Genomic DNA, 25772 nt, shown 5'->3' with positions numbered 1-25772 from the left:
GCAGCCCAGGGACAGGCCTGAGTGGAGTGGGGGCACTGTTGACCTTCACAGGACAGCAGAGCTGAACAGGAAGGTAGCCCTGGCGTTCACCCTTGTGGGGCAGGACAAGGAGCTTTGGGAGGCGTCAGGGGGCTTCTCCGGCCCTAAAAACACCACCCCAGGTGCAAAGGCATGGTGAGCTGCCAGTTCACGCCAGCTGGGGTGAGCATAGCATGCAATGCCTCTGGTGCTCACTCAGGCTGCGACAGCATCACCAAGCCACCCAGAGCTAAGGCCAAGAGATGCCAGCAACCCTGATGCATGAACACAGACCAAGCCTAGGAAACAAGTCCAGTCACAGTGAAAAATATAGTGGTCCAGTGGCTGGAGCCTCTGACACTGTCACTCAGAGTTTGCATTGCCCAAGGACACTCAGTTCTCTGTCCTCACCTCCCCTTTGTCAGCCAGCTTGGGGACAGGTTTGGATGCCTTGTGAACCTAGGGCCCTTCCCTACCTGTACAGCAGGAAGTAGCAGTGACCATCCCCTGGGCCTTGGGCAGCCGGGAAAGGAGCTGAGCTAAACCCCTGAGCACACACCTGCCTTGGTGATGCCAAGAGGGGGACCGCATGGATGTTGTTGTGCCCATTTTACAGATGAAGAAACCGGGGCCCAGAGAGGGACCTCACAGGCCCCTTCCCGCTTCCCACCTGCAAACTTGGGGTGTGGGGTTGAGGCAGACCCCAAGGGTCCAGGACCAGGGCTTCCTTACCTGGGTCCCGTGGCCTGCTCCCTGCCTGCATCCCGCCTAATGCAGGTCCTGTGGCTGGCCCCAGAAGCATGGCCAGCCCCATGGGGCAGCTGTGTTGTAGGGGAGGGGGAAAGGAAGCCCAGCCCAATGCGCCTACCGCCTGGGGCCCCCATGTATATTTAATGACCGCTATTATTCCTGTTTTGTCTCTGGAAAGGGGGCTGAGCAGCTGACAGAGGAACCAAGGACAGCCTGGAGAGCTGGGCATCAGGCCCACTCCATACTCCTGCCTGGCCCACAGACCCCCAGGGGGGCTCTCCACTACTTCTGCAGGCCCAGTGCCTGGCAGCCTCCAAAACCTGTCCCCATTCATCCCCAAAAGGCACACTTCCTCCAGGAAGCCTTCTCTTTGGCTCTGGCATCTCAGGCTGTGGTTCAAACCCCACCTCTACACTTCTGAGCTGTATAGCCCCAGGAACTCAGTGGGGGCTCCATGTGCACCAGCTGCCACTCCTTGGTCCCATGCCAAGGCCCCTCCACCCATCTTCTGAGGCAACAAGAAATGTACTGGCTCCCCTGCAATCACAGGGGACCTCCCCACCACTGTGCAAAGGACAAGGGCCTTCTGGGGATGCTGCCCACCTTGGCCATCAGGCCTGCTGTCAGAAAGTACCACATCTGGGACCTTCGGCCCCTCACCAACCCTCCAGGGCATGAGCTGTCCTGGATGTCCCCACATTCCCCCTCGCACCCCACAGTTCAGCCAGGTCCTCCACAGCCCAAGCTCTACCCACTCTCTGGTCACATCTCATTGCTGCCCACTGACCAAAGCTGGCAGTTCAGAAAACTACAGAATGGACCTCACTCTGAACAGAAATTGTTCTCATCCTTTATTTCAGCAAGAGCCAAGATCAGCGGGCATAGAGAAAATAGAAAATCCAAACTCCAGTCCCCAGCCCCAGTGTCTGGGATTTTGTGCTGGGCATGGGCTGCCTAGGAGGGGGGTACTTCAGGACCCATCAAACTGTGGAAGGCATGGGCTGGGCCTATACAACCACTGACCTCCAGTCCCCATTCCCAGGCACCCTGGGGTGGGGGATTTTGTCCCAGGAGGCCCCCTCCTGGAGAACTGGAGAAGCTGCAGGGGTGGAGAGGCTGAGGTGAGCCTACAGTGAAGCCCAGCTCCCCACCCTACACTGAGCAAGCCATCTGTGTTAGGCCCAGGCTGGAAAGGGGCAACCTGCTCCCTCAGTGCCCAAGCAGGGCTGAGTCCCCACCACAGGGGTTAGTCTCATGGGAAATGCCCTCTGCCCAACCTGAGCCCCCAGCCTCATCCCTCTGTCTCACACACTCATCATCTGCCTACTGAAGAAACTTCTGGAAAAAGCAGAGACTTATGAGACCCCTTCCTGGAACACACATATTTGTATTCTTCCTGTTGGGCTTCAGTGTGTCACACTGGACCCAACTCCCCAGGGAGACAGGGTGGGTGGCTTGGTGGCCTGGCCCTGGCCACTACTTCTTGACAATCTGGATGACATCTTCATGCTCCATGGTGTGGGTCAGGCCCACCCGCTGCGGGCTGTACTTGGTGCTGGTGCCCTGGGTGGGGAACAGGGCAGAAGGGCTATCAGTTTCAGTACTGACCAAGGCCATCAGACATGGCCTTGGTCAGCACGGAAGGAAGGCGGGGAGGGGTGAATGCCGGAGTCTAAAGTGGGAGATCCCAGCACTGGCAAACACCAGAGGCCTCAGACAGCAGGACTCCCCGTGGTCAGATCATCTCTGGATCCTAAAGATCAAGAGGCCGGTGTCCAGTCTGAGACAGCATGAGCACTGTGTGCAGTGGGACAGACACACAGGCATCGTGGTCCCTCTACAGAGGGGCAGGGAGTGTTGGGGACAGCCCCAGCCCGCCTCTCGCCTACTCACCCACACCAGCGCGTACTTGAACTGGCTGGCAAGCGACCGGTGGATGCGGTGGCACTAGTGGGAGGGCAGGAGAGGCAGACCGTGAGACGAGGCCCCACCCAACCCCACCAGGTACCACAGGTGCATGCCAAGAGGCAGCCATCCCCAGGGGAGGTGCTCCCACAGCTCTGCCCCCTTCCCAAGAACCCCATGTGCTGCGCACACAGCCCCAGTCATGACCACAGGCTGCCCTGATGTTCAGACCCCTGGGTCTGCCTAAGGGTTGTGGGGCCCACTTAGGAATGTTCTTGCAGCCCCTGGATGAAGGGCTGGACAGGCTTGCTATCAGCGGCCCTCTGCCCACCTTGTCCAAATAACAGCCCTGACAGATGCCCTTTCAGATGAGCAAGGATGTTTTTAGGACACCCCAGCTCAGCCTGGGGTCACCAGGCCTGGTCATGGTCTCTCAGGTCTCCTGTCCACAGCTGTGACTTGGAACAGCCCCCCCGCCCCCGCCACATCACACCACCCACCCCCACCTCATGACAGTCCCCATCCTTTAGCACTCCCAGATAGACTCAAAGGTCGTGGGGACCCCAGCACTTTCAGGAGGCCAGAGGCAGTGGCCTTGGAGGGGCAGCCAGCTCATCCCCTGAGAATGTGGACCCAGGGTGCAGGGTGGGCACAGTGGAGGTGGGCAGGGATAAGATGGGGCAACGTCACCTCTCCTCCCTCGTGCCCACAGCCTTAGTGGTGCTGGCCAGAGACCCAATGCCTGAGCCCAGCATCTGTGTGGACAGATGTAGGCATGGGGCCTGCAAGAACATTCCCCAAGGAGCCATCTGGTCCAGGCATCCTCTGGGTGAGCAAGGATGCCAAAGCCATGGCAGAGAGGGTGCTGCTGCCAGTGACAAGCAGACACCCACACATGCAGCTCCAACACTTGATTTCTAGGCCAGAAAACGAAATCTGGTGGCCCAGAGGTCAGCTCAAGCCTGCAGATGGATTTTAAGTTTTCTTCAGCTTGCCCAACAATGAAATTAAACCCACCGGCACAGTTGGCAAAGCAGAGTCCCGCAGTCACATGGCTCTCCAGGGAGCCGGTAAGCTCCGGGGGGGCACTGGCTGCTGTGTACCTGAAGCAGGTGGGGCGTGTGCACACCCATTGGCCAGAGGCCCCAGCATGGCCTAGTGTATCTGACACTGAGGTCCAGTGCTAGCAGCAGGAGCTGCACTCATGTCCCTTGCAGTTGGGAGGAACAAAAGGTCCTCCAAGGCCCTTGTTTCAACACGGGAGAGCACAGCATTTGGGGATGGAGACTCTTGCTCTTCAGAGTCCACTGTGCCTTGCGATTGGGAAAGCCTGACATGTCCTCTGCCTCTGAGGCTTACAGGTCACGCTGCTCACAGGCATGGCCTCTGTCAGCTCAATGAAGACAGAGCAGGGACTGGGCAGGGCACATTACAGAGGCCCTGGGGACAGGGTCACTTACGAACCCTGCCCCAAACACTGGGGCACTGGGAGGCTGACAGTACAGGGACCTGGGAACAGCCCCAGGTCTGCCTCGTTCCAACACCCAAGTCATTCCTCTCCTTTGGGTCTCTGTTGTCAGCATCCAGACACCTGGGACAGGTAGGTGTCCCAGGAGGGAAGGTGAGAGAGGAGGGGGTAAAGAATGAAGAGCAGGCAGCTCTGGGTCAAAGTCCAGGCTTAGGCGCAAGGCCTCCAAAGCCCCTCCCCACACCTCTAGCTCACCTGCTGTTTTGGACTCCATGGTGGCTGGGAGCAAACAGCTGGCGTTCAGCAGCTTGCTCCTGCCTTTGGGCCTTTGCACCCGTATCCCTACTGTCCACAATACCCTTCTGCCCCTGGTGCTTCCTGCTCTGATCCTCAGGTATGGCTGAACCTCATATGCTCTCGGGCAAGCAGCTGAGGCACTGAGAGGGTTGAGGAAACTGCCCACACACAGTGCAGGGTCTCCGCAGGGAAGGCCAGCACCTGTGGGCAGCTGTGTCAATGGCCTACCAGAGCCCAGCAGGAGGCACTATAGTCACAGGTTCCAAAACAGGCCCAGGGCACAGGGACTCCCACACAGAGTTCTTTGGAGCAACCTAAGGGGTGTGGAAGGGAGGTTGTGGGTCTCCATGGCCACCTCCACTGGGTGAGCAGGCTGCCCAGAACGACTGGGGCCAGGCTGTAGGTCCACCTGCCCAAGGACCCTGAGAGGACATGAGCTGGAGCAGTGACTTCCAACCCATGCACTGCAAGAATTCCTAAAACATGTCCATTTACTCAGGGGCACGGACCTCTTTCCCTCAGACTGTCAAATAAAAAAGTGACAGCAGCCAGCACAACCATAGCCGTCCAGTGGGAATGACTGAAAACTATACCTGTTTTGCCCTCACTGGTGTGCATCAGTGGGTTGGGCCTCATCCCACAAACTGAAAGGTCACTGGTTCAATTCCCAGTCAGAGCACATGCCTGGGGTGTGGGCCAGGTCCCCAGTTGGGGGTGTACGAGACAAATTATCGATGATTCTCCCCCTTTCTCCTTCCTTTCCCCTCTGTAAAGATAAATAAATAAAATAGCCCTGGCTGGTGTAGCTAGCTCAGTGGATTGAGTGCAGGACTGCAAACCAAAAGGCTGTGGTTTGATTCCTAGCCAGGGCACATGCCTGGGTTGTAGGCCAGGTCCCCAGTAGGGAGTACACGAGAGGCAACCACACATTGATATCTTTCTCTCTCCCTTTCTTTCCCTCTGTCTAAAAATAAATAAATTCTGTAATAAATAAAATAAAAATAAATAAGATCTTTAAAAAATTTTGTTTTTTTTGTCAGATTGGCACAAATATGTTTTTGGGTGCAGAATTATAGTAATTAGTTTATGTGCACCATGAGATGAAAAAGGTAGAAATCACTGAGCTAGAGGAAAACAAAAGCTGAAGATGGTGGCTATGTGACCCGAAGCATCACCTTGGCTCTCGTGTCACCCGCTCCAGACTGTGCAGGGACACATTCAGGGAGAGGGGACCCTCGTGTCTCTGACACAGAAACGCATCCTCCCTCTCCCTGATCCACTGGTTTGGTCCAGAGCCCTGACTCACTGCACGCCCTGCTCCTCTGCCCGGGTGCGGATCAGGGTGCTCCTCCTACTGCCACCTCCTCGGCCAGGTCCTGCTGGTCTCCAGAGCCCCTCAGGCCACCTTCTCCAAGAGCCCCTGACCTCTCTGTGTAGATGGAGGCACCTGTCCCTGCTCACCATCCTTTTCCTTCCCTACACTCACCTTTAGGTATAATGGCTTAGCTCTGACATTGGGTGTCTGGCATCTGTGGACCCCAAAGGACCCTAGCTCTGGTTCTGGCAGGAATGGGTCTACTTTGTTGATGCTCAATAAATTGTGTGGGGTGAAGAAAGCATTCACAGCCACACCCAGGCCAAGGGCAGGATGTGGGAGCAGGGAGGGCAGGCCGTGCTGAGGAGGATGGAGACCTAGAGGCCAGGGGCCACTAGCATGGCAGGTGGCAACTGAGTCCTAGGCCAGCATGAGGAGACACTCCTTGAAATGAATCCAGGAATCCACAGGGGCAGGAGCTCCCCTCAACAGAGTGTCTTAGAGGCTCTGAGGAGCCCACAGCACTGAGGTAGGACATGACAGCAAGAACCACTGCTTCTGGACACTTACTGTGCACCGGGCAGTATGCTGAGGTCTCTCCACATTTGACCTCCTTCAACACCACCCCCAACTACCAGTGGGTGGGCAGCACTACCCCGTTACACAGAAAAGAACAGAGGCTTGACATGCAGCTAGGAAGAGTAGTTGGGATGGGACGCATCCCAGGTCCAATGCCAGGGCCGTGGCCCTCTGCTGATGCAGCATGTGCTGTTCAGAGTCAGCTGAGGGCCAGGAGAGCTTCAGGCAGGCCCCATCCCTAGAGGAGACGGAGGGTGCTCCCTGATCCCTTATCCAGGCAGGTCTCGCCGACTCACCACATGCTCCACGGAGGCCCCTTTCCGGAGAATGATGGCATCTGAGAAGTCCGGCCTCTCTGCACAGATAGGGATGGGAGTGGGTGTGAGCCGTGGTCATTGCCCATGCTCTGTGGTTCCTTTCCACTGACAACAAAGGCCCTTCCCATCCCCAGCCTTGGGCTAGCCTCCCTAGCCCTTATTCAGCACACCCCCTTTGTAGATCCCCATGCAGTCTTCTACAACCTTGACCTTAACATGGAAAATCAAAGCAAATACAAGTCCAGGGTTCAAACTGCCTGCAACCCAGTCAGTCATGAGAGCCCCAGCTGAGGAGAGCCAGAGGGAGCATCTGGAAAGCACTGGTGAGGTGTGACAACTGTTGGCATCCAATCATGGGCAGCCATAGCTCTCCTCTTGCTTGCAAGGTCAAGGTCAATGAAAATTGCCCGAATTCAGCAGCTAGTCCCCCAAGTAAGGTGTGTATCTTGGGGGTGGAGATATGGAAAAGGCTCTTGTGCATTCGGTGACCTAAAGTCCTGAAATGGGGCCAGCCACAGTGAGGGGACATCAGGAGCAGAGGTTACTGCTGTAGCTGGTGGGGAACTCCAGAGCAGTGTCTATCCCACTGCCCCCCACCCTTGCCCCTCAGGGCACCCTCAAAACCAGGAGACCCAGAGCTTGTCATTCTTTGCCACAGGACTCAGGCTGAGGCCTCTCCCAGTTGAGGTAGAGGCCAGGGTCAGTTCTGAATAGGGACAAAGCGGAGACGTGTGCAAGACAAGATGGGCTGGGGCACTAGACCTTTGGGCACCACGTGCAGAACATGGTGGCCCTGGCAGAGGGTGAGGCTCAGTTGTTTCTTGGGCTACAGGCTGCCCGACTCACGTCCTCTCTTCTTGGTGTAGATGCAGGTCAGGGCCAAGTACTCCCAAAGCATCTCTAGCAAGTAGTCCAGGTTCAGCTTCATACCACAGCTGCCGGGGAGGAAGGTGGCCAGTCAGAGGAGGCCCCTGGGTTCAGAGGCCAGGGAGGGATCTCTGTTTCCCCACTGCAGCAGAGGACAACCTCCATCTGGCTGGGCGCAGGCACCAAGGCCAACATGGCCCAGCTGGAGCCTGTCGGGAGCCAAGCCTATAGTTCTGACAGCAGCGTGACACTTCAGCAGCCAAGGTCTCTAGCCAGCCCTTGCGGTCATGCCCCACAGAGCTCAGCCATGTCTCCTAGGGGTCACCACTGCCCTCTGTGCAGGGCACATGGCAAGTGTAGTTGACAGGGATGCCTGGAGGCAGTTCTCCTCTCCTGGCACCTGCTGTGTGGGGGCTGGTGTGGGGCTGTGATGGGATCAGGGGCAAGGCATGACAATCTGGGGTTTGCCCCCTCCTGAGAGGGACTGTGGTGACATGGCGGGGGGGGGGGGGGGGTAGCTGGCTGCTGACCCTCCCCAGCTGTCTTGCCTTGGGCGGGTGCCAACCTCCACGGAGCCATTTTGAGCACAACAAGCAGATAAATGCGCTCTCACCCTCCAAAGATGGGTGTGTCCACAGGAGGTCCCTGCAGGGAGCCTGGGGTGTGACAGGAGGAGGGGCTGAGGCTGTCCTACAGGAGGGACGATGGCTCTCTGCTACCCTCAGGGCAGCTGGCAATGCCCAGGAAAGGTCCTTGTGCTTGCATCCAGGACCCTCATTGATCATTGGCACAGGTCGCCCCCACCTGGTCCTTAAGCACCTTCCTCTTGCTTGCTCTCCCCTAGTTCTCCCCTTGCTTGCAAGGTCAAGGTCAATGAAAATTGCCAGAACTCAGCAGCTAGGCCCCCAAGTAAGGTGAGTATCTTGGGGGTGGAGATATAGAAAAGGTAAGCCTTCCTCCCTGTAAGCTGAGCCCTATTGTGAAGCTGCAGGGTGCTTGATTTGAGCTGGGAAACCAGCAAAGTGGGACGCAGTCGGCATGCCTCAAAAGAGGAGCCCCACAGTGATGATGGGAAGTCACACCAGCCAGGGTACATGTGGCTCCAAAACCCACCCATGTGGACAGGGAGCAGGTGGTCAAGGGTTGCTCTGCCCACCTGATGACTTCAGCTCCCTTTTCCTTTGCTCTGCACTGATAGGGCCACACTGTCCACAGTGCCAGCAGTGCTGGCTTACACCCCAGTGCCTTCTGGGAGACTGAGTTTAACCACTAACTTATGAAACCTATTCACCATTCTTAACCATTCGCCTCGATGGACATTAGCCTTCAGTTTCTTTAACCAGAGTCCGCCCCACATAACCGACACTGTCCATGTCAACTCAGGGTGGGACTGAGCCAAGGCGCCCAGCAACTGGGAGGGCTGCCTCTGCCCTGAGCCATGCCATGGAGGCTGCACAGACAAGCTCACACACAGGAAAAGGCCTCACCTGATGACCACGCTGTTGGGTTTCCGGGCCAGGCGATCCACTTCTTCCATTGAGATCTGGTCGATTTTGTTATAAACCTGGGATTCAAAGGTGGAAGAGGGTGCTGGGGAAGAAACAGAACAAAGGAGCCCAGGACAAGGGCCCCCAAACAGCCACAGTCCTGCCGCAGTCCCTCCCTCTGCACACTGTGGCACGGGGGCTGGCACTAAGTGTCCTCCCTCCCCTTGTTGTCTCCATCATGGGGAAAGGTGGAAGGGGCCTGAGCTGCCAGCGCCCTCAAAAGGCTGGGCTAGAACCCTAGTATCAAGTGAGACACGTCTATAAGACTCAAGGAGCTGCTAGGGTAGAGGGGAGATGAGGGTGGAGAAGACAGTTGCGGGCTCTTTCTGTTCCTCAAAGGGGCCTGTCTCCTATCTGGGTCAAGGGGGCCCAGGGTGAAGGCTCCCCTCCCACAGGGCGTGGGGTAGGGACCTGTGCCACTTACATATAAGCAGGGCATGTACACCCGGTTGCCCACAATCACGTCAATGAACTCGTCTGGGGAGCAGTCCTCTCGGAAGAGCACCTCTGCGTTGAAGATCTCTGTGGGACTCAGATTAAGGGCAACCTGTGCACTAGCAGCCCCTCGTGCCCTCTCTGTCAGGGCCCAGAACAGCCCATCAGGAAGTGCACTGGCTTAAAGGGACATTAAAGGGACCTCATCCACTTGCAAGGTTTTACAAGATTTTAAAGTTTGAGGAGACCCTCATTTTATTTTTCAAAAGCAGCCACAATATGTAAAAGTTTCAATCAACAGTTTAAATCTTTGTTGTTAGGCAAGAAAACCTATTTGCCAGAATCCCAAGCAACTCAGTGGACACCCAGGTTTCAGAGGAGTGCTGTCTGAAAGCTCTAGTCTCACCCACCACCCCGCACATGCAGAAGTCTCCCCTGGGTGCCATCTTGCCTCTGCTTACACACCACCAGGGACAAGGGCCTCACCACCTCCTTAGGTGCCCTATCTCACTGTGAGTTCTCCCAATGCCGAGCTCAGAAGCCCTACCCTGACCTGTGGAGCCCCAGAACCCACCTGGCCCCTGACAATACTTTAGTGGTGTGTGCAGAGGCTTCTCTAGACTAGGGGGCCCTGGGCCCCAGGGGCTATTTCCCTTGCCATCTCGTCTTCCTTCCAGATGTGACCAGCCACCATAACATCTTGTAATTGGCGAGGAGCCAGGAAGCCACTGCTGGGCACAAGCCAGGCTATAGTCTGGTAAGCCTCCACTTGGAGAGCACACAGACAAAGGGGTCGGGAGCCCCTCGTGCCATGCTGCTGCTGCAGCTCTCTCACCGCCTGCTCCAGGGGCCGGGAGGCCTGCTGTTCCTGGGGCAAAAGGGCGGTTTCTGGAGTCTCTCCCATGCCCTGGAGGCTCTGGGCACCCCTCACCACCCATTCATTAAGGATACTGTACTCATGCAGGATCAGCTGCACCAGCTTCTCTGAACACTGGGTCAGTGTCACGGTCGAATTAAAAGAGATGCCACCACCCTTCTTGGGCTGGAGGAGGAGAGGGGAAGGGAGACCTGTTGATGAAGGGCCAGCTGCAACTGCCCCATGTGCCTTAGCTACAGGCTGACCCAGTCCAGAATCCCCCACACTGCAGCCTGCAGGTGACAGGGGCCTCACCTTGAAGTAGATGTTAGGCTTGTGCTTGTTGAGGCGGATGCCCACCGACTCCAGCTCCTTCTCCAGCAAAGACCTGGGAAGAGCCCCCCATGGCCTTCACAGGGGCTCAGGGGCAGTCTGCATAGCCTCCTGCCACACAGGAAACCCATGCCACCTTCCTCTAACTACCCCTAGCAACCTGGAACATTCCTTCCCAACAACCCAGAGCTGCAGGGGAGCCTCTGGACCCTTTACCTAGTCCAGGGGCAACTGGCTGGGCATGAACAAGCTTCTGTTGCTTGGGGCTGGGCTCCAGGCAGGTTTGGGGCAATGCCTGGGGCACTGGGCCCTGTAGGCAGGAGCCAGAGCCAGGCCACACTCCTGTGGCCTTAGACCTCCAGTGCTGCCAGGGAGCTCCTGCTACGAGCTTCTGCCAGCCTCCACGCTGGATGTAAGCCTCTTGGAGCGGATGCATCAGACCCAGTGCTATGGGTTTAGCCTGTGGACAATCCTGCCACTACTCCCACGCAACAGGGCCAAGCATCATTCTGTCCACCATGGGCTCTAGGACACATCTGCTGGAGCCCAGAGCCTGCCCCCCTACCCCATCCCGCGGACCTCTGCACCTCTCCCTTGGTAGCATCTAGCATCATGATGACGACGTCAGCTGTGCGTGCGACAGCGATCACCTGCCGGCCACGGCCTTTCCCTGGACAGGCAGAAGGGACACGGTCACACAGGGACAGGAGCAAGACCCATATGACTCCACCCAGCCCATAGCACCTCAGATTCTTGCGCCTCACAGACCTGCCACGTGCCTCCTCCAAGGCTATGATTCCTTTGGCATTTTGTTAATCTAGGCGTGATCTTACTCATGGAGACTTGCTTTAGAAGGACAGTGACATCGCCACCTCAGGGTGGTGGTGGTCCTGTGCTAAGTGCTTCGTGAGCACTTTTTCACCCGACCCTTAAAACTACCCTGGATGCCCAGTGCTTCATCATGCCAACTTCACAGATAAGAAAGCTGAGGCTTGGCTTAGAGATACCCCATCATTTGCCCAAGAACACAAAGCCAGTAATGCTAGGAATTGAAACTATCTGCCCTTTCTTGAAAGGGTGACAGAGCACCCACTGGGCTTCAGGGCCCCAGGAGACAGAACAGGTGGAAGTGCTTCAGGGACTATCACACAAGGGCCAGGCTCCACTATTATCAGATGACTAGAGGGGTCAGGTACCTTGCTAATGTCAGGCAAGGCTGGGGGCCAGAACTGGAGTGCCAGGGTCTACCCAGATCTCTGACCTGAGAATGAGGGGTCCGACAGGCAACACCTGCCACCCAGCTGCCTCTAGCCTGTGAACGTTCCCCACAGGTGGCAGGCCCCTGCAGGCCCCTAATGTGCCACTGGGATGGCGTGGGAACCAACACCACCCCCCACCTGGCTCAACAGGCAGGACCTCCATGCAATAGGCAGTAGGGCACAGGAAGGTCCCTGGCAGGGAGGCACTGGGCCCCCAAAGAGGAAGCCCAGCCCAGCTCCATCACTGAACAGAATACATCATCACTTAAGGCAGATCCTTGAACTTTCTGCCCCTCTGGGCTCCTCCTGGCTATGAAAAATAACAGTGATACACTCCCTAAATCACAGGGTTATTGGGCTATAGGAGGGTTAAGTGAGCTGATGGTCAGCACAGAGCCTGGCACTTAGCACGGGCTGGACAACTGCCAGTTAGTGACCATCTCTGTAAATGCTTCATGCAGCCACTGGCCACAAGAAGACACAGGAATGTTTTTCATTTTAAACAAAACAAAACAAAAAGAAAACCCCAACCCCAAACAACAAAGGACAAAACAGGAGCACAGTCTGAGATGGCCAGCTAACAAGCATCCAACCCTCGCAGGGCACAGGGGAGCACATGGAGTAGAAGTGGGGTTCAAGCCTGTCTGTGAGCTGGGTAACCCTGGGCAAATCCTTTCACTGCCTGTTTCCTTGGCTTCAAGGTGGGTCTCTCGGGACTGTACTGGGCTAGGGCTCCCAGGTACAGAGCACTGAGCAGTGTGAGAGATTGTGAGCCCCACCCAATTTTAACAGTGGGGCTCCCTGCACCCTGAGGGAGGACGTGGGCCCCAGGTGCCCAGCTCGTACCTTGTGCTGCACCTTCAATGATTCCAGGGAGGTCCAGGAGCTGGATGTTGGCTCCTTTGTACTAGGAGGCAGAAGAGAGGGCAATGAGGTGAGGATGGGCTGCCCCCGCCTGAGCCCAGGACCCTGACAACAGCCGGCAGCTGGGGGCTGCTGGGAACTGGGGGTCGGCCTCTAGGGCCATGTCTGGGCTTCATCCCCCACTGGGAACTGAGCAGCCACCTGGGGGAAGACTAGATCTAGAGTTTTTACAATCCCACAATACCCATCGCTGATTGCAAGAGCTTTTCACAATAAAGTGCTTCACTGTGAGAGGCTCAAGGCCATAGGAAGCCAGCAGCACAGGGCTCCCAAGCCTTCCAGGCAGCGGGGTCCAGCCCAGCAGCAGTGGGTGGCCTGAGATGGGGGGGCAGGGGAGTGGGCATAAAGGGCACCAGGAGACCTGGCCCCCACAGGCTGATCCCTGGAATTTGTCAGCACTGCAGGGTGGCCACGCATCTCTGGGGTCTCAGCAGCCAGAATGCCCAGAGGTATCCAGGCTTCAGGGGACACACACTCAGGACATACTTGCACACAACCAAAAACACAAGCATATACCCTCGTCCTCCTGGGATCCAGCGAACTTCAACTTACTTCAATGACCCCAGGGATACATGTCAGGGTTGTGAACTCATAGGATGCAGCTTCACTGGCTGTGGAGGTCATCAGACTCAAGAAGGTGGACTAGGAGAAAAAGAAGGTTGTGACACTGAGTCTTGTCCTGTCTCCCTGGAGAACCCCCAGGCCACAGGCGGCAGGGAGACCCTTTCCTCACTCTCTGCTTGGTGATGGGATGGGAGGGTGAGGAGGGGGACAGGGAAGAGAACAACAGTGGGAAAAGTTGCCTTAGGCCCTGTCCAGGAAGGCTGGGTTCCCCTCGCAGGCCTCAAACCTGTCTTGGGGACACAGGCACCTGGTCGTTAGGTGTGTTCCCCAACTTCATTCAGGGGCCCTTCCCAAGCTGCACAGAAACCTTCCAGACCTTCCTGGGCCCCACAGAGCTTCCAGCAGGTGGCAGCCCCATGGCACTCAAAGCTGCTGCTGCTCACCCTAGGAGAGGCGAGGTGTGTAGGGAGATGATAACCTTCAAAGCCAGGTCGTGGAAGGAGGTGTTAGGGGGAGGGGAGAGGCAGGCTAGGAAGGGCCTGGTGGGAACGCTCCTGAGAGGGTTCACTGTGGGAATGGGGCTAGGGCTTGGCTAGGAGATAAAGACCTGGCCTGGCAGCCCACCTCTGCTGGGGGACTGGGCAAAAAACTTCATCCTCTAAGCTTCAGAGTCCTCCTATGTGGAGCGGGCATCTGCCCAGTCCCTCTCCCAAGGGGCTGTGTGGAACAGGATGAGATGATATGGCTTGTGGTGCACTGAGTCCGGGGTACAGCAAGACTACAGCACTGGACGCTGTGGCCCAGGGGCAAGCAAAGCTGTGGGCAGCACCAGGAGGAAAAGAAATCTGCCCTGGCCTCAAGCCCACCTAGTCAGCAGGGTACCTGAAAGAAAGAACCCCAGGGTGTAGTTTTGACTGGGATGGTGCCGCCTAGATCCAGGGCTGGTGCTCTGGACTATGCCCCTCACTGGCAGGCAGGAAGGCTGGCGGCACACCTCACTCACACACCCTGAAAATGAAATCTAGAAGGCAGCACGCAAGGAGAACACAGGCCTCAAATCCAGAAACTCTCTGCCCTGGGGCGGTAGAGCAAGGGCCTCTGGAGGACACCCCTGACCCTGTCTGGCCTCTGCAGGCCAGGCTGGGTCCTCCCATGGCCAGACAGCCGGGATTCCCAGCAGGGCAGTGGGATCTGGCCCCATGGCCCCAGCCTGGAAAACGAGAGTGGCATCTCCCAGTCTAGGCATCTCACTTAGGGTAAAAGTCTGTGGCAGACTGCAAAGTGAAATCAGAAGAAAAGGTGAAAGCTAATGAGCCCATAATGATACCTGAAGAGTTAGAGCCTGGAACTCCTCACTTGTCACCTGTGGGACAACTGTGAGCTCAACACCTTGCTGGGTCATTTAAAGGCAACATGTAAGCATTTGCCCTGTCTTTCCAGGTGACCTTTTTCAGAGCAACCAAACAGTCCTGTGATGAGACAAAGGGCTACTTCACAGGGACCATCAGCTAACCAGTGCAGACGGGTAAGAGAACTAGAGAACTGTTATTCACAACCACTAACAAAAATCCCTGGACCAGGACCATTCACTGGTGCTGTAGGCACTGAAAGGAGGCAGACAGGCCTGATTTCTGTGAGTACCACAGCAGCACTTGCTTGGGTGTGCTGGCATGGTGCCAAGTGAGGCATCCACCACCCACCACCTGGAGCCTGGGTGACACAGCCCCCGGTCTCCGGTCACAGGAAGTATATAAGCAGACATACAAGCTAAAGCACGCCACGAGGGAGAAGCAGGCCTCTCTGGAGCATGGCCTTTCTGTAGGACAACTGGTCTGGTCTCTTTGGCGAGTCAGGGTCATGACAAAAGGGGCTATTCGAGATGAAAGGAGCTGTAGTGACAACACACACAGGCTCCGTGTGGTCTAGAACAGACCCTAGCTTGGACACACCAATCACAGATGTCGTTTTGGGTTAACTGCTGAAATCAGAATGTAGTCTGGGCATTAGATGATTACTGTATTACTATCAATATTATTTGGTGTGCTCTACCAGTTTGTGGCTAAGAAGCAAAATGTTCTTGTTTGTTGGAGATACAAGCTTCAATATTTAGGGCTGTAGGTACATGAAGTATGACACCTGTAATTTACTCCTGGATGGTTCAGTCAAACAACCCCCACCCTGCCCCAACACACACATACATAGAGACAGCAATGAGGCGAAATGTCCCTCAGTGGTGCATCTAAGAGAGGGCACATCATACCTGTCCTTTCACCTCTTCTGCATACTTGGAAATTTTTATTACCCAGAATTGGGAAGAATGAGAAAGAATCAAAAAGTCAGAGGACCTGGAAACCACTCCAGGACTGAAGACTGCCAGGGCATTCAGCCACAGAGGGTACGCCAGGGCAAGCCCTGCCCTCTCCGCTGGAGGGACTCTAGCTCTTACAGCTCCTTCGGAGGGGCTGAAGCAGGAAGCCCCTGGGTAGCTCCATCTGGCTTTTGTGAAACTGGGGAGTCATGAGCACCCCACCACTAAAGGAATGTGAGTACAGGCCAGAAAAAGGCCTGTAAAATGGGTGCTCACATTTTATGGGAGGGTTGAAAGGCATATGTTACATGAACAGCAAAAGGCTTGGAGGCGTAGGAGCTGTGGGGTGGTTTTCAGCCTAACTTTCATCTGCAGCACCTTTCCCAGTCCCACACTACTTGGCTCAGATGATGACTGAGATGGCACTGCACTTTCTGAGTCCACACTGAGGGAGGACCAGGAGGAAATGCATACAGCTGGCTACCGGTAATAAAATCCAGCGGGGGTAAGTATGTTCCTGAAGATTATAAAGCACTCAGATGCCATCAGGAAGGAGCCTTTCTGCAGATTCTGAAGCAGACGCCTGTCCCAGTCGGCCTGGCACCCAGCCCAGCACCCAGAACCCCACCAGGACACAGCACTGTGTCCAGTGGGTACACTAGGAAACACTTCCACCTGCCCCAGATGCAGTCAGCTGGAGTCTCCTTGGTGGGTAATTAGTAAGGCTGATGGCTGCTTTAAAAACCCAAAGCTCTGAGCCACTGGGCACGTCCTCTAGAAATACAAGCCGCAGTGCACAGACCTTCAAGCACAAAACAGTCTCTGCAGCGCTGCATGCTTGAACAGAAGCCTGGACACCTAGCTGCCAGCAGCAGGGGAGGTGGGTAACAGGCCTGATCACAGAGCCACAGCATGGCACTTTAGGCAGTTGTCAAGAGACGAGGTAATTCTAATGTGTTAATATGAACACGACGGATGTCCTCGGTGAAGTGAAAGTGCCAGTGGCAAATGCAGGTGTGACCCCATGTGCGCTGTGTATGTGCGGAGTCAGAAGGCACATCCAGCCCCAACCCCCACAATACACACACCCAATTATACAGGCAGAGGGAAAAAAAAACCAAACGCTTGCAAAGCAAAGTGGACTCTCCAGGCTACAACAAGCACTCAAGAAATGGTGGCTGTTACCAACTTCTTCTCTGTGTGGCCCAGAGTAATGGGTTCAGTACATTTTTTAGCTGAACTGATTCAAAAGCTGTTCTACCAGCACCTGGCCCAAGCCACCCGGTCACTGCTCACTCAGCTTATACGTGAGCAGCCTCTCCATCAGCCTCCCTGCTTCCGGCCTTGTCCCAACCTATCATCCTCGCACAGAGCCAGAGTGATTCTGTTACAAAACGAGTCAGCTCCCCGACCTGGGTTTCTAAAGACCACTCTCCAATAAAAGGGACCAAGGCTCCTTGGAAAAATGATCAATTCCAGGACTGGGGCAGGAGATAGACAAATGAGCCTGAAATATCTTCCGATATCAGAAAGTACGAAAGTACTGAAAAAACACAACAGCAGTATGTCTAAGAGCCAACTGCAATGGCTCGGAAACTAGAACAATCTGAGTAACAAAATAACACAGTCTGATGTTAGAGCCCAAAGTCTAGAATAAATCCCCATAGGTCCATACTGAAATAAATAAAGGATTAAATAAAATGGAGAGAAGAGACAAATCTCCTGTACAGACTTCTGAATAATTTGTGTGGCTACTCCCTCTCAAGGAGGTAGAACTAACTCCCCATTCCCGTGTGCGGGCTGCACGTGGTGATTCCCTTCTACGAGGATAGTGTGAGCATGAGAGGAACACTGAGTTTGCAGTGGAGAAGCCTGACAAACACTCCCTTAGCCAGGTGATCAAGGGCAACATCATATGAGATTAGTTATGTTGATAGTATGTACCTTGACATGATGGGATAAAAATGCCACTTTCCCTTTGTGGCCTTCCTCCCCAAAAGCCATCACCACAGTCTAAGCATGACAAAAATATCAGGCAAACCCCAATGGAAGAGCTTTCTACAAAACCCCCAACCAGCATTCCTCAAAACTATCGAAGTCATCAAATCAAGGCAGGTCTAAGAAGAGCCCAAGGAAACATGAAAACTGAGCATACTATAGTCTCCTGGGGCAGGAAAAACAAAGGAAATTGGCATAAACTGGGTGTGGGGGATACAGGAACTCTACTAGCTTTGCAGTCTTTTTGGTAAATACATGACTCTTAAAATTTAAAGTTTATTTTTAAAGAAAGTCAGTCAGTTCAGTCAGTCCTTTTCTGTTCAAAACCCTTCAGTGATGTTTATCTTGCTCCCCACATAAAATTAAATACGAATTTTACCCTAAATAAGACACCTACAGAAGAAACCTTTTAGAAAACTCTGGTGGCTCCCACCTCACTTTTTTTCACCCAAGAACAAAGTTGTATGATGGCTTCCAAGGCCATCCAGCCACTACTCTGTGTCTCCCATTGCTGCTCACTCAGACCCAGCCACCCTGGCCCCCTTGACCATACTGAGCAAGCTCCCACTTATGGGCCTGTCCACTCACTGCTCCCTCTACCTGGGGTGTTCCTTTTCCTGGGGCTCTGCAAGCTCCCACACTTCCTTCATGCCTTGGCTCCAGTATCTGCTTGTCAGAGCAGCCTTCCCAGACCCCTGACACAAATGGAAGGACCCCAGCCCCCAATCCATGCCCTTCCAAAGCAGTCCCCACCTGATGCACCTGATGCTCGACTAGCTTCCTGTCTTTGCTCCCCGGGGATGGGAGCTCTGTGTGGGCAGGGACAGACCTACCTCCTGGCATGTGCTGTTTCTCCAGCAACTGGCACTTGCTGCACACTCACTAAATGTGCGCAACAAAGGGTCTGAGACCGAGTGCAGCCACTTCTGCTAGAGTGGAAAGAATGTTCTCCAGCCTCTGCTGGTGTGGCTCAGTTGGCTGGGCGTCATCCCACAAACCAAAAGGTCACTGGTTTGGGGCACATGCCTGGGTGGCAGTTCAGTCCCTAGTCAAGGCACATACGGAAGGCAACCAATCAATGTTTCTCTCTAGCATCGATGTTTCTCTTCCTCTCTTTCTCCCTCCCTCCCCCTCTAAAATAAAAAAAACAAAATAAAATGATTTTAAAAAGAATGTTTTCCATGTTAGGATGATGCAGGGGTGGGACCTGATTGTGGCGGAGGCTAGGTTCTCTCTCAGAAGAGTCGCTGTCCTGTTTGAAAGGAGACAACCTGCCTTCCTCCCCAAGGCCCGAGGTGACCATCACTGACCTTACCCACAGAGGGAAATCCAATCAGCGCCACTCGGGCGTCACCTGACTTCATGACGTCGAAGCCCTCTCCTTTGGATGAGGCCGATTTGGACGGTTCTAGGAGCTGGGCCCGATACTTGGCAAGTTTTGCTTTCAGCAAGCCCAGGTGGTACTCAGTGGCTGAAAGACGAAGAGTGGGAAGAAGGTAAGTGTCCAAAGCATCTGAACTCCATGGGTCAGGCGGGGCCACACACCACCACATGCTGGCCGGGAACATCAGGACTAAATGGCAGTCATTGTCAACTGAGGAAAGAAAAACACTCTCCTCTGCTGAAAATTCCCCTGTGGCTTCTCGCTTCACTCAGAATAAAAGTCTCCTTGTGGAGACCTGGAGATTCCGTGTCAGTGGTTCTCAACAGGCTCAGTGCCACTCCCCTGGGGGCACCCTGGAAGTTCCCAGGGACATTTCCCATGGTCGCTACATGGCGAGGTCCTCACTGGCATCTACTGGGCAGGGGCCAGGAAGGCCAACTGCCCTACAAGGTGAAAGTCAGTCCAGCACAGTCAAAAACTGTCCTGTGTCCCACATGATTCTTCATGTCCCAAAGACTTCCAGAGGGAAAACCTGGGTTAGAATCACAAGGGGCCTGTAACCTCATTGTTTTACACATAAACACAGGGCATTTTTTGCAGTGTGATTAAATGCTGATAATTTTAGGAATGCAACTCCTATGTATGTTCATGGAAGACAATAGAACGTTTTGCTTGAAACTTTACCTAACCGTCTACAGTGGTGCCTCCCAAAGGGCACCTGAGGCGCCATGACAACATGCCTGCCCTGATCTGCACAGGGGCTGCCACATCCCCAGAGATTCTACCCAGAGGTGCCAGCATCTCACTGCTTCATTGCCACTTGTTACATCCTGGCTATGATCCAACATTTGTGTACTGAATGAAATACACAGTATTTTTATTATGAATTACTTTCTTCTTTTTTCCCCTTTATATTACCATCAGGGCATTACATTGATATGTTTCGAATTCTCTGTATACAAAACTTTCACTATTGGTGGGGAATCACATTTGAGGGCAGTAAAGACGGTATTACAAAATCTTGCTACAAAAGGAGGCTGTGGCTGAGACTGAGAATCAGGGCCCTGGGTGACCTGGTCCATGGCCACGCCCCCAACATCTCTTACCACTCTTGAGCTTAGTTACTACATTCCTGTCACAGTGGCTGTCTTTGTTACTTAAGAATATGCTGACTCCATTCCTGCCGTAGAACCTTTGCATTTGCTGTTCCTTCCATTTCAACTTTTTCTTTCCAGGGCTTTCTCCTTCTCAACATTCAAGGCTCAATTCAGATGGCACCTCTTCAAAGAGGCCTCCCCTATCCAGCCTTGGGAGACAGTGTCATGCAGAGGTTAAGAGCCCATGTTGGAGTCCCACCCTGCAGTCACTAATCATTTTGCTTTGGATAAGTTACTTAATCTTCTTATGCATTAGTTTTTTAGCCTGCACAATAGGAATGTTAACAATAACTACTTCCCTGGACTTTCTGTAAGGCTTATATAAAGCACTAAGAACAACGACTAGCAAACAGTAAACATCCAATAAAAATTGGTTATTATTACTCTCTACAGTAGCCCGCCTTTTCCTAGACCCCACTCTGCCTCACAGTCCTAGTTAGTGCCTGAATGGCTCTTATCACTGTTTGAAACCATATTGTTTCTTTAGTCCCTTCCCTCTAATAGGACAAGAACTGAGACGGTCACAGTTGTACCCCCAGCTTCCTGCACAGGTATGTGGTACAAGGCAAGTGCTCAGGAAATGTTTTAACAAGTGAATGAATGAACTGGTGGCAGTGAGAACTGGTCAAGAATGGGTTCAACAACAGTCAGGTTCATGCAGTCCTTCCTGTCATCCCAACTCATAAAGATTCCAAACCTCTGTGAAGGGAAGGGCTAGGTCTTAATCACCTTTATCTTCTCACTGCTGCCCAAGTGGTAGCGTCTCTAGCTTGCCTGCTACTTTCTTTGAGTCCTGTGGATGATGCTCCACAGGGGAGCCAGAGAGGGAGCTTTTAAAAAGAAAGCAGAACATGTCTCCCCTGCTTACCACTCTCCACTGGCTCCCACTGCCCTTGGAACACAACCTGGACTTTTCCCATGACCTGCAAGGTCCTACATGATCGGCTCGCTCCCTTTCTCACAGTTCTCCAGGCCAAGATTGTCTGGATCTCAGACACACCAAGTGTGTTCCTGCCCTGGGCCTTTGCACCGACTGTTCCCTCTGCCAGAACAGTCTTCCCCCAACTTTCTGCATGACTGGCTCCATGTGAAAGTTCTAGTCTCAGCTCAAATGTCTCCTCCTCACGGTGGTCCCCTCTGATCATGTCCAGCCCCCAGCCCCAGCGCCCTGGTTTGTCTTCACAGAATGCACTGCTATCTGGAATCACCTTATTTACTTAGTTTCTGATTCACAGGCTGTCTGCTGGAAGGCCAGCTCCATGAAGGTGGAGAAGTGCTTGTTTGTTCACTGTTCCAACCACACACAGTAGGGCTCAGTAGAGATTTACAGAATGAATGAATGATAGAAGCCACTTAACTCCTCAGCCTTCAGAACTAACTGGAGACAAGGGAGGACAGAGATTAGCCACCTAGCATTCCTTGCTTCTTGCTCCTGCAACCCCACAGATGGTCTGGCCAGGCCCTGGGCCTCACACACCCCAGCCAATCTCATCCCCCATTGCTCCCAGACTTCCTTCTGATCTAGAATTTTCTCCTCTCTGCCCCATGGACACATCATGCTCACAAAGACTCCCATGCCTTTGCTCCCGACCTGAAATACTCTTCCCTCTACCAGCTTCCTCCTGGAAGCCTTCCTGGGCGTCACCATTCTTGTCTCCTCACCTCTCTTAAGTTCCTCCAGCCCTTACAATCTGAAGCCCTGGTCCGATGCTTCATCATGTGCTTTCATCACGTTGGGAGGTTTACTTTAAATACGGAGTCCTCACCAAGTGCCTAGTGCTCTGCACAGTTTGTGGGTTAAGCCGGGTCAAGGGATTATTATCCCCATTTGCAGATGAGAGCATCGAGGCTCAAAGAGGTGAAGTGACTTTCCAGGGTTTCACAGCAGGTAAGTGGTGGAGGCAGGGTTCAAGAACAGGTCGGCCAGCCTCCCGAACCCTGATTGCTTCCACTACTCTACCTCGGGGCACCCGGCTGCTGAGTGACGTTTCATCTTTGGGAAAGCACCTCCCGGACTTCCAGGCACAAACGGAGAGAGCACCAACTCCTCAAGCCCCGCCAGCAGCAGGCCCGGCTTCCAACCCTGGCCCTGCCACTCTGGGTTGGACGCCTGCGTGTGAGCCGGCATTCGAGAAATGCTCGGTCTCTTCTCTGCCACCCGGCCGGGCACTGACCAGCTCTCCTCGGGCCCTGACTACCTCAGCACTGCCCCGGCACTTCTCCGCGACCTTAGGGCTGTCTCCAGCTCTGCCGCTGGAGTTGCTTCCCCATTTAACAGTAAGGGATACTGAGTCGGGCAGAAAGGCAGGCCCCTTTCGGGCCGGCACTCACCCTTGTTCTTCTGCGTCCGAGCGATCTCCTTCTCGATCTCGGATATCTTCTCCAAGATCCCCATGGCCGCGGCTAAGCTGGGGGCACCAAAAGACACAGCGGCGAAGCCCGAAACTCCGGCCTGGCGGCGGCAGCCCAGCACCCTGTGCTCGGAAGCCCACGGCTAACGGCGTCCCCCAGCGCCCGGCGCTCCGGGATTCAGAGTCCGGGCGGTCGACGCCGAGCGTAGTGCCGGACACAATTGGTTCCGCCATCTGGGCCGGCGGGGCCGGGGGCCGCAGCGATGGACCGGAAGGGGCTACGCCGGACAGGGGCGGGGCAGTGCTGCGGTGGTCCTGTGCTCACGTGGGAAGAAGCTAAGCCTGAGAGGTACCGAAGCAGTTTTCCTCCGGTGATGAACCTGACCTGCAGTCCCTAGTGTAGCTGACAGAGCCGAAAGCCTAGTGGCTTTTACTTTACATGCAGGTTAAAAGTGAGTCCCCATTACCACATCGACCGAGTGTTCAACCTAGCCTTACTGTCATCAGATACCTCTTGATATGCTGCAGTATATAGACAATATCCGTGTGAATTCTTGCCAGAAAATACTGCATCTTGGTTTAAACACGAGGAAACATTAGACAAATCTAGAAAGTGGTTCATTTTCTAAGACAAATGGCCCGAGCTCTTCAAAAATGTAAATGATGGGAGAAAGGTCAGGGGAACTGGAGATTACAAGTTGTTAAATATAATGTGTGTACCTTGCCTAGATTCCGGGTGAAAATTTAAAAGCAGCTATAAAAAGACATTCTGAGGACAATTGAGGAAGTTTTGACTTTGGATAGGATATTGGATATTACGGAGTAATTCCTATTTTTCCTGGTATGATGATTGTAGGAGAATGCTGTGGTGTTAGGAGTTGTCTTAGTCTGCTCAGGCCAATGTAACAAAATACCACACACCGGGTGACTTAAACCATAGAAATTTTCTCACAGTTCTGGAGGCTGGAAGTTCATGATGGACATGCTTATTGTAGTTGGATTCTGATGGGAGCCCCTTTCTTGGCTTGCAGACTCCCACCTTCTTGGTGAGTGTGTGAAGTGGGAGAGAGAGAGGGGAGATGGGGACAGAGAGAACTCACTGGCATCTCTCCTTATAAGGGTACTGATTCCATTATGAGGACACTACCCCATGACCTTATGTGGCCCTAATAACCTCCCAAAGACCCATCTCCATCTCCAAATACCATCACATTGGGGCTTAGAGCTTCAACATATGAATTGGGTGAGTGGAGGGGACCATAAACACTTAGTCCATAACACAGGTGAAAGTACGTATCTGTATATTACTTTCAAGTAGTTCAAAATAGTATGTATACATTAGACAAGGCAACTAAGTAAATGTAGCAATATGTTAACAGTTGTTTAACTTGGAAGAATTGTATACAAATATTCTCTTGTCCTGGCTGGTGTGGCTCAGTGGATTGACCACCAGCCTGTAGATAGAAAGGTAACTGGTTCAATTCCCAGTCAGTGTATATGCCTGCGGTGCATCTGAGAGTATGCAAGAGGCAGCCAGTCAATGTTTCTCTTGCACACCGATGTTTGTCTCCCTCCTTTCCCCTCTATCTGAAAATAAATAAATAAATAAAATCTTTTTAAAAAAGAAATATTCTTTCAACTTTTCTGTATGTTTCTAATAAAAATTTGGGTAGGAGTGAGTCCTTGGAAATTAGGCTTTCAAATTTGAAGTTCACAACTGTGTGAGCTGGGTAAATTTCTTAACCTCTTTGACTCTGTTTCTATACCCTGAAAGTGGGATAATGTGGTTGCTATGAACATGAAATAAGGTACATAACAGATGTAGAGAATCTAGCACATAGATGGCTTACCCATAGCTCTTCTCAAATGTCAGGGCCATTGTAAGTAATTTCTCCTGTTTGGTTCTCACACCCATCCTCAGATTCAATCCATGTTTACTGAATGCCTGTTATGTACCAGGCTCTGGGCTAAGTAAGGCTTTTGTAAACTGTGCGCTTGCCATTCTCATCTACAATTGCTAATAGATGTTACAAGCCTTGCAAAGTGCCTGGCCTGTTGGCTAAGCTGTTCAATCAGAGGGCTGAGATCCGAAAGCAGAGCCTTGAATTCCAAGTCTGGTGGCCCCAGAGGTAATTTGGAAACTGTGGATAGGGATGTTTACACATAGGATTTCTGTAAGGTTGAAAGATGACATGAAAACCCTTTGGGAATGAGGGAGGTCTATGCGAATGTGGAGGCCTGAAAGAACCCTGGCCCACAAGAGAGTCTCTAACTCCCCTCTGCCATCAAATCCTACATGATTCAGTTCCCTGGACTTCGATGACTGCCACACATGTGCCCACAGAAGTGTGTTCATTTCCAGTTTATGTGTGAGGAAACAGAAGTGTCCTGGAATATGAATCACCTGCCCAGAATTCTGGCCCCTCTGGTATTGCATTTGCTTCAGTCACAATCGCCAGTGGCTTCAGCTTCTTCACAAGTAGTGAGGGAATAATGCCAACTTCAAGAGTTATGGAGTTAGGCTAGCCCTGGCTAGTGTGGCTTGGTGCGTTGAGCATCAGCCTGCAAACCAGAAAGTTGTTGGTTCAATCCCCAGTCAGGGCACATGCCTCATTTGCAGGCTAGGTCCCTGGGTGGGGGCATGTGAGAGACAACCAGTTGATATTTCTCTCCCTCTCTTCCTCCCTTCTTATATCTTTAAAGTAAATAAATAAAATCTCTTAAAAAAAAAGAGTTAAGGGAGATAACCAGGCTTTCTCTACTCAAACCTTTCCTGCTTGGAGGTCCTGGATCCTCCAACCCCAAACTTTGGAAGTCAGCTATGAACCTTGGTTGTTCATGCTGCCTGAGGATTCCTTGAGACAGTTCACAGACTTCTGGAGAGGCCGCATTTGATCTGTGCATCAAAAGAGATAGTGGTGGGAGGGGAATATAAAGGGGTTCAATGGTAATGGAAAAAATAGTTAAGAAAAGCTAGAGTGGTACCCTCTTACCACAGTTTTTCTCTGTTGTTCCAGTTACCCTGGACAATCTCAGTCTAAAAATAAACAATTCCTAAATTTTAAATTGTGTGCCATTCCAAGGATTGTGATGAATTCTTACACCATCCCACCACCCTGTTCAGACGTGGGTCATCCCTT

At 53.3% G+C, this 25772-nt stretch overlaps 1 protein-coding gene across 2 annotated transcripts; it reads right to left on the bottom strand.

The window, feature by feature from the left end:
• Positions 1-1602: 1602 nt before the first annotated feature.
• DRG2 (developmentally regulated GTP binding protein 2) lies at positions 1603-22804 on the bottom strand. 2 transcript variants are annotated; one of them, XM_028534581.2, is made up of 13 exons: positions 22613-22804; positions 19051-19211; positions 13423-13512; positions 12793-12853; positions 11267-11357; positions 10670-10742; positions 10450-10540; positions 9488-9585; positions 9004-9080; positions 7496-7584; positions 6629-6687; positions 2678-2715; positions 1603-2331 (listed from the first exon to the last, which is right to left on the bottom strand). In XM_028534581.2, the coding sequence occupies exons 1-13, from the start codon at positions 22674-22676 to the stop codon at positions 2292-2294; spliced, it is 1032 nt and encodes a 343-aa protein (XP_028390382.1). In that variant the 5' UTR covers positions 22677-22804; the 3' UTR covers positions 1603-2291. The 2 variants fall into 2 exon arrangements, with proteins under 2 accessions (XP_028390382.1, XP_028390381.1); XM_028534580.2 differs by having other exon boundaries at positions 2662-2715; positions 22613-22803.
• Between the last annotated feature and the right edge of the window lie 2968 nt (positions 22805-25772).

The sequence above is a fragment of the Phyllostomus discolor genome, chromosome 8 (genome assembly GCF_004126475.2).
Source record: "Phyllostomus discolor isolate MPI-MPIP mPhyDis1 chromosome 8, mPhyDis1.pri.v3, whole genome shotgun sequence".
In the NCBI taxonomy this organism is placed as follows: Eukaryota; Metazoa; Chordata; class Mammalia; order Chiroptera; family Phyllostomidae; genus Phyllostomus; species Phyllostomus discolor.
This window is presented reverse-complemented; position numbering and strand designations above follow the sequence as displayed.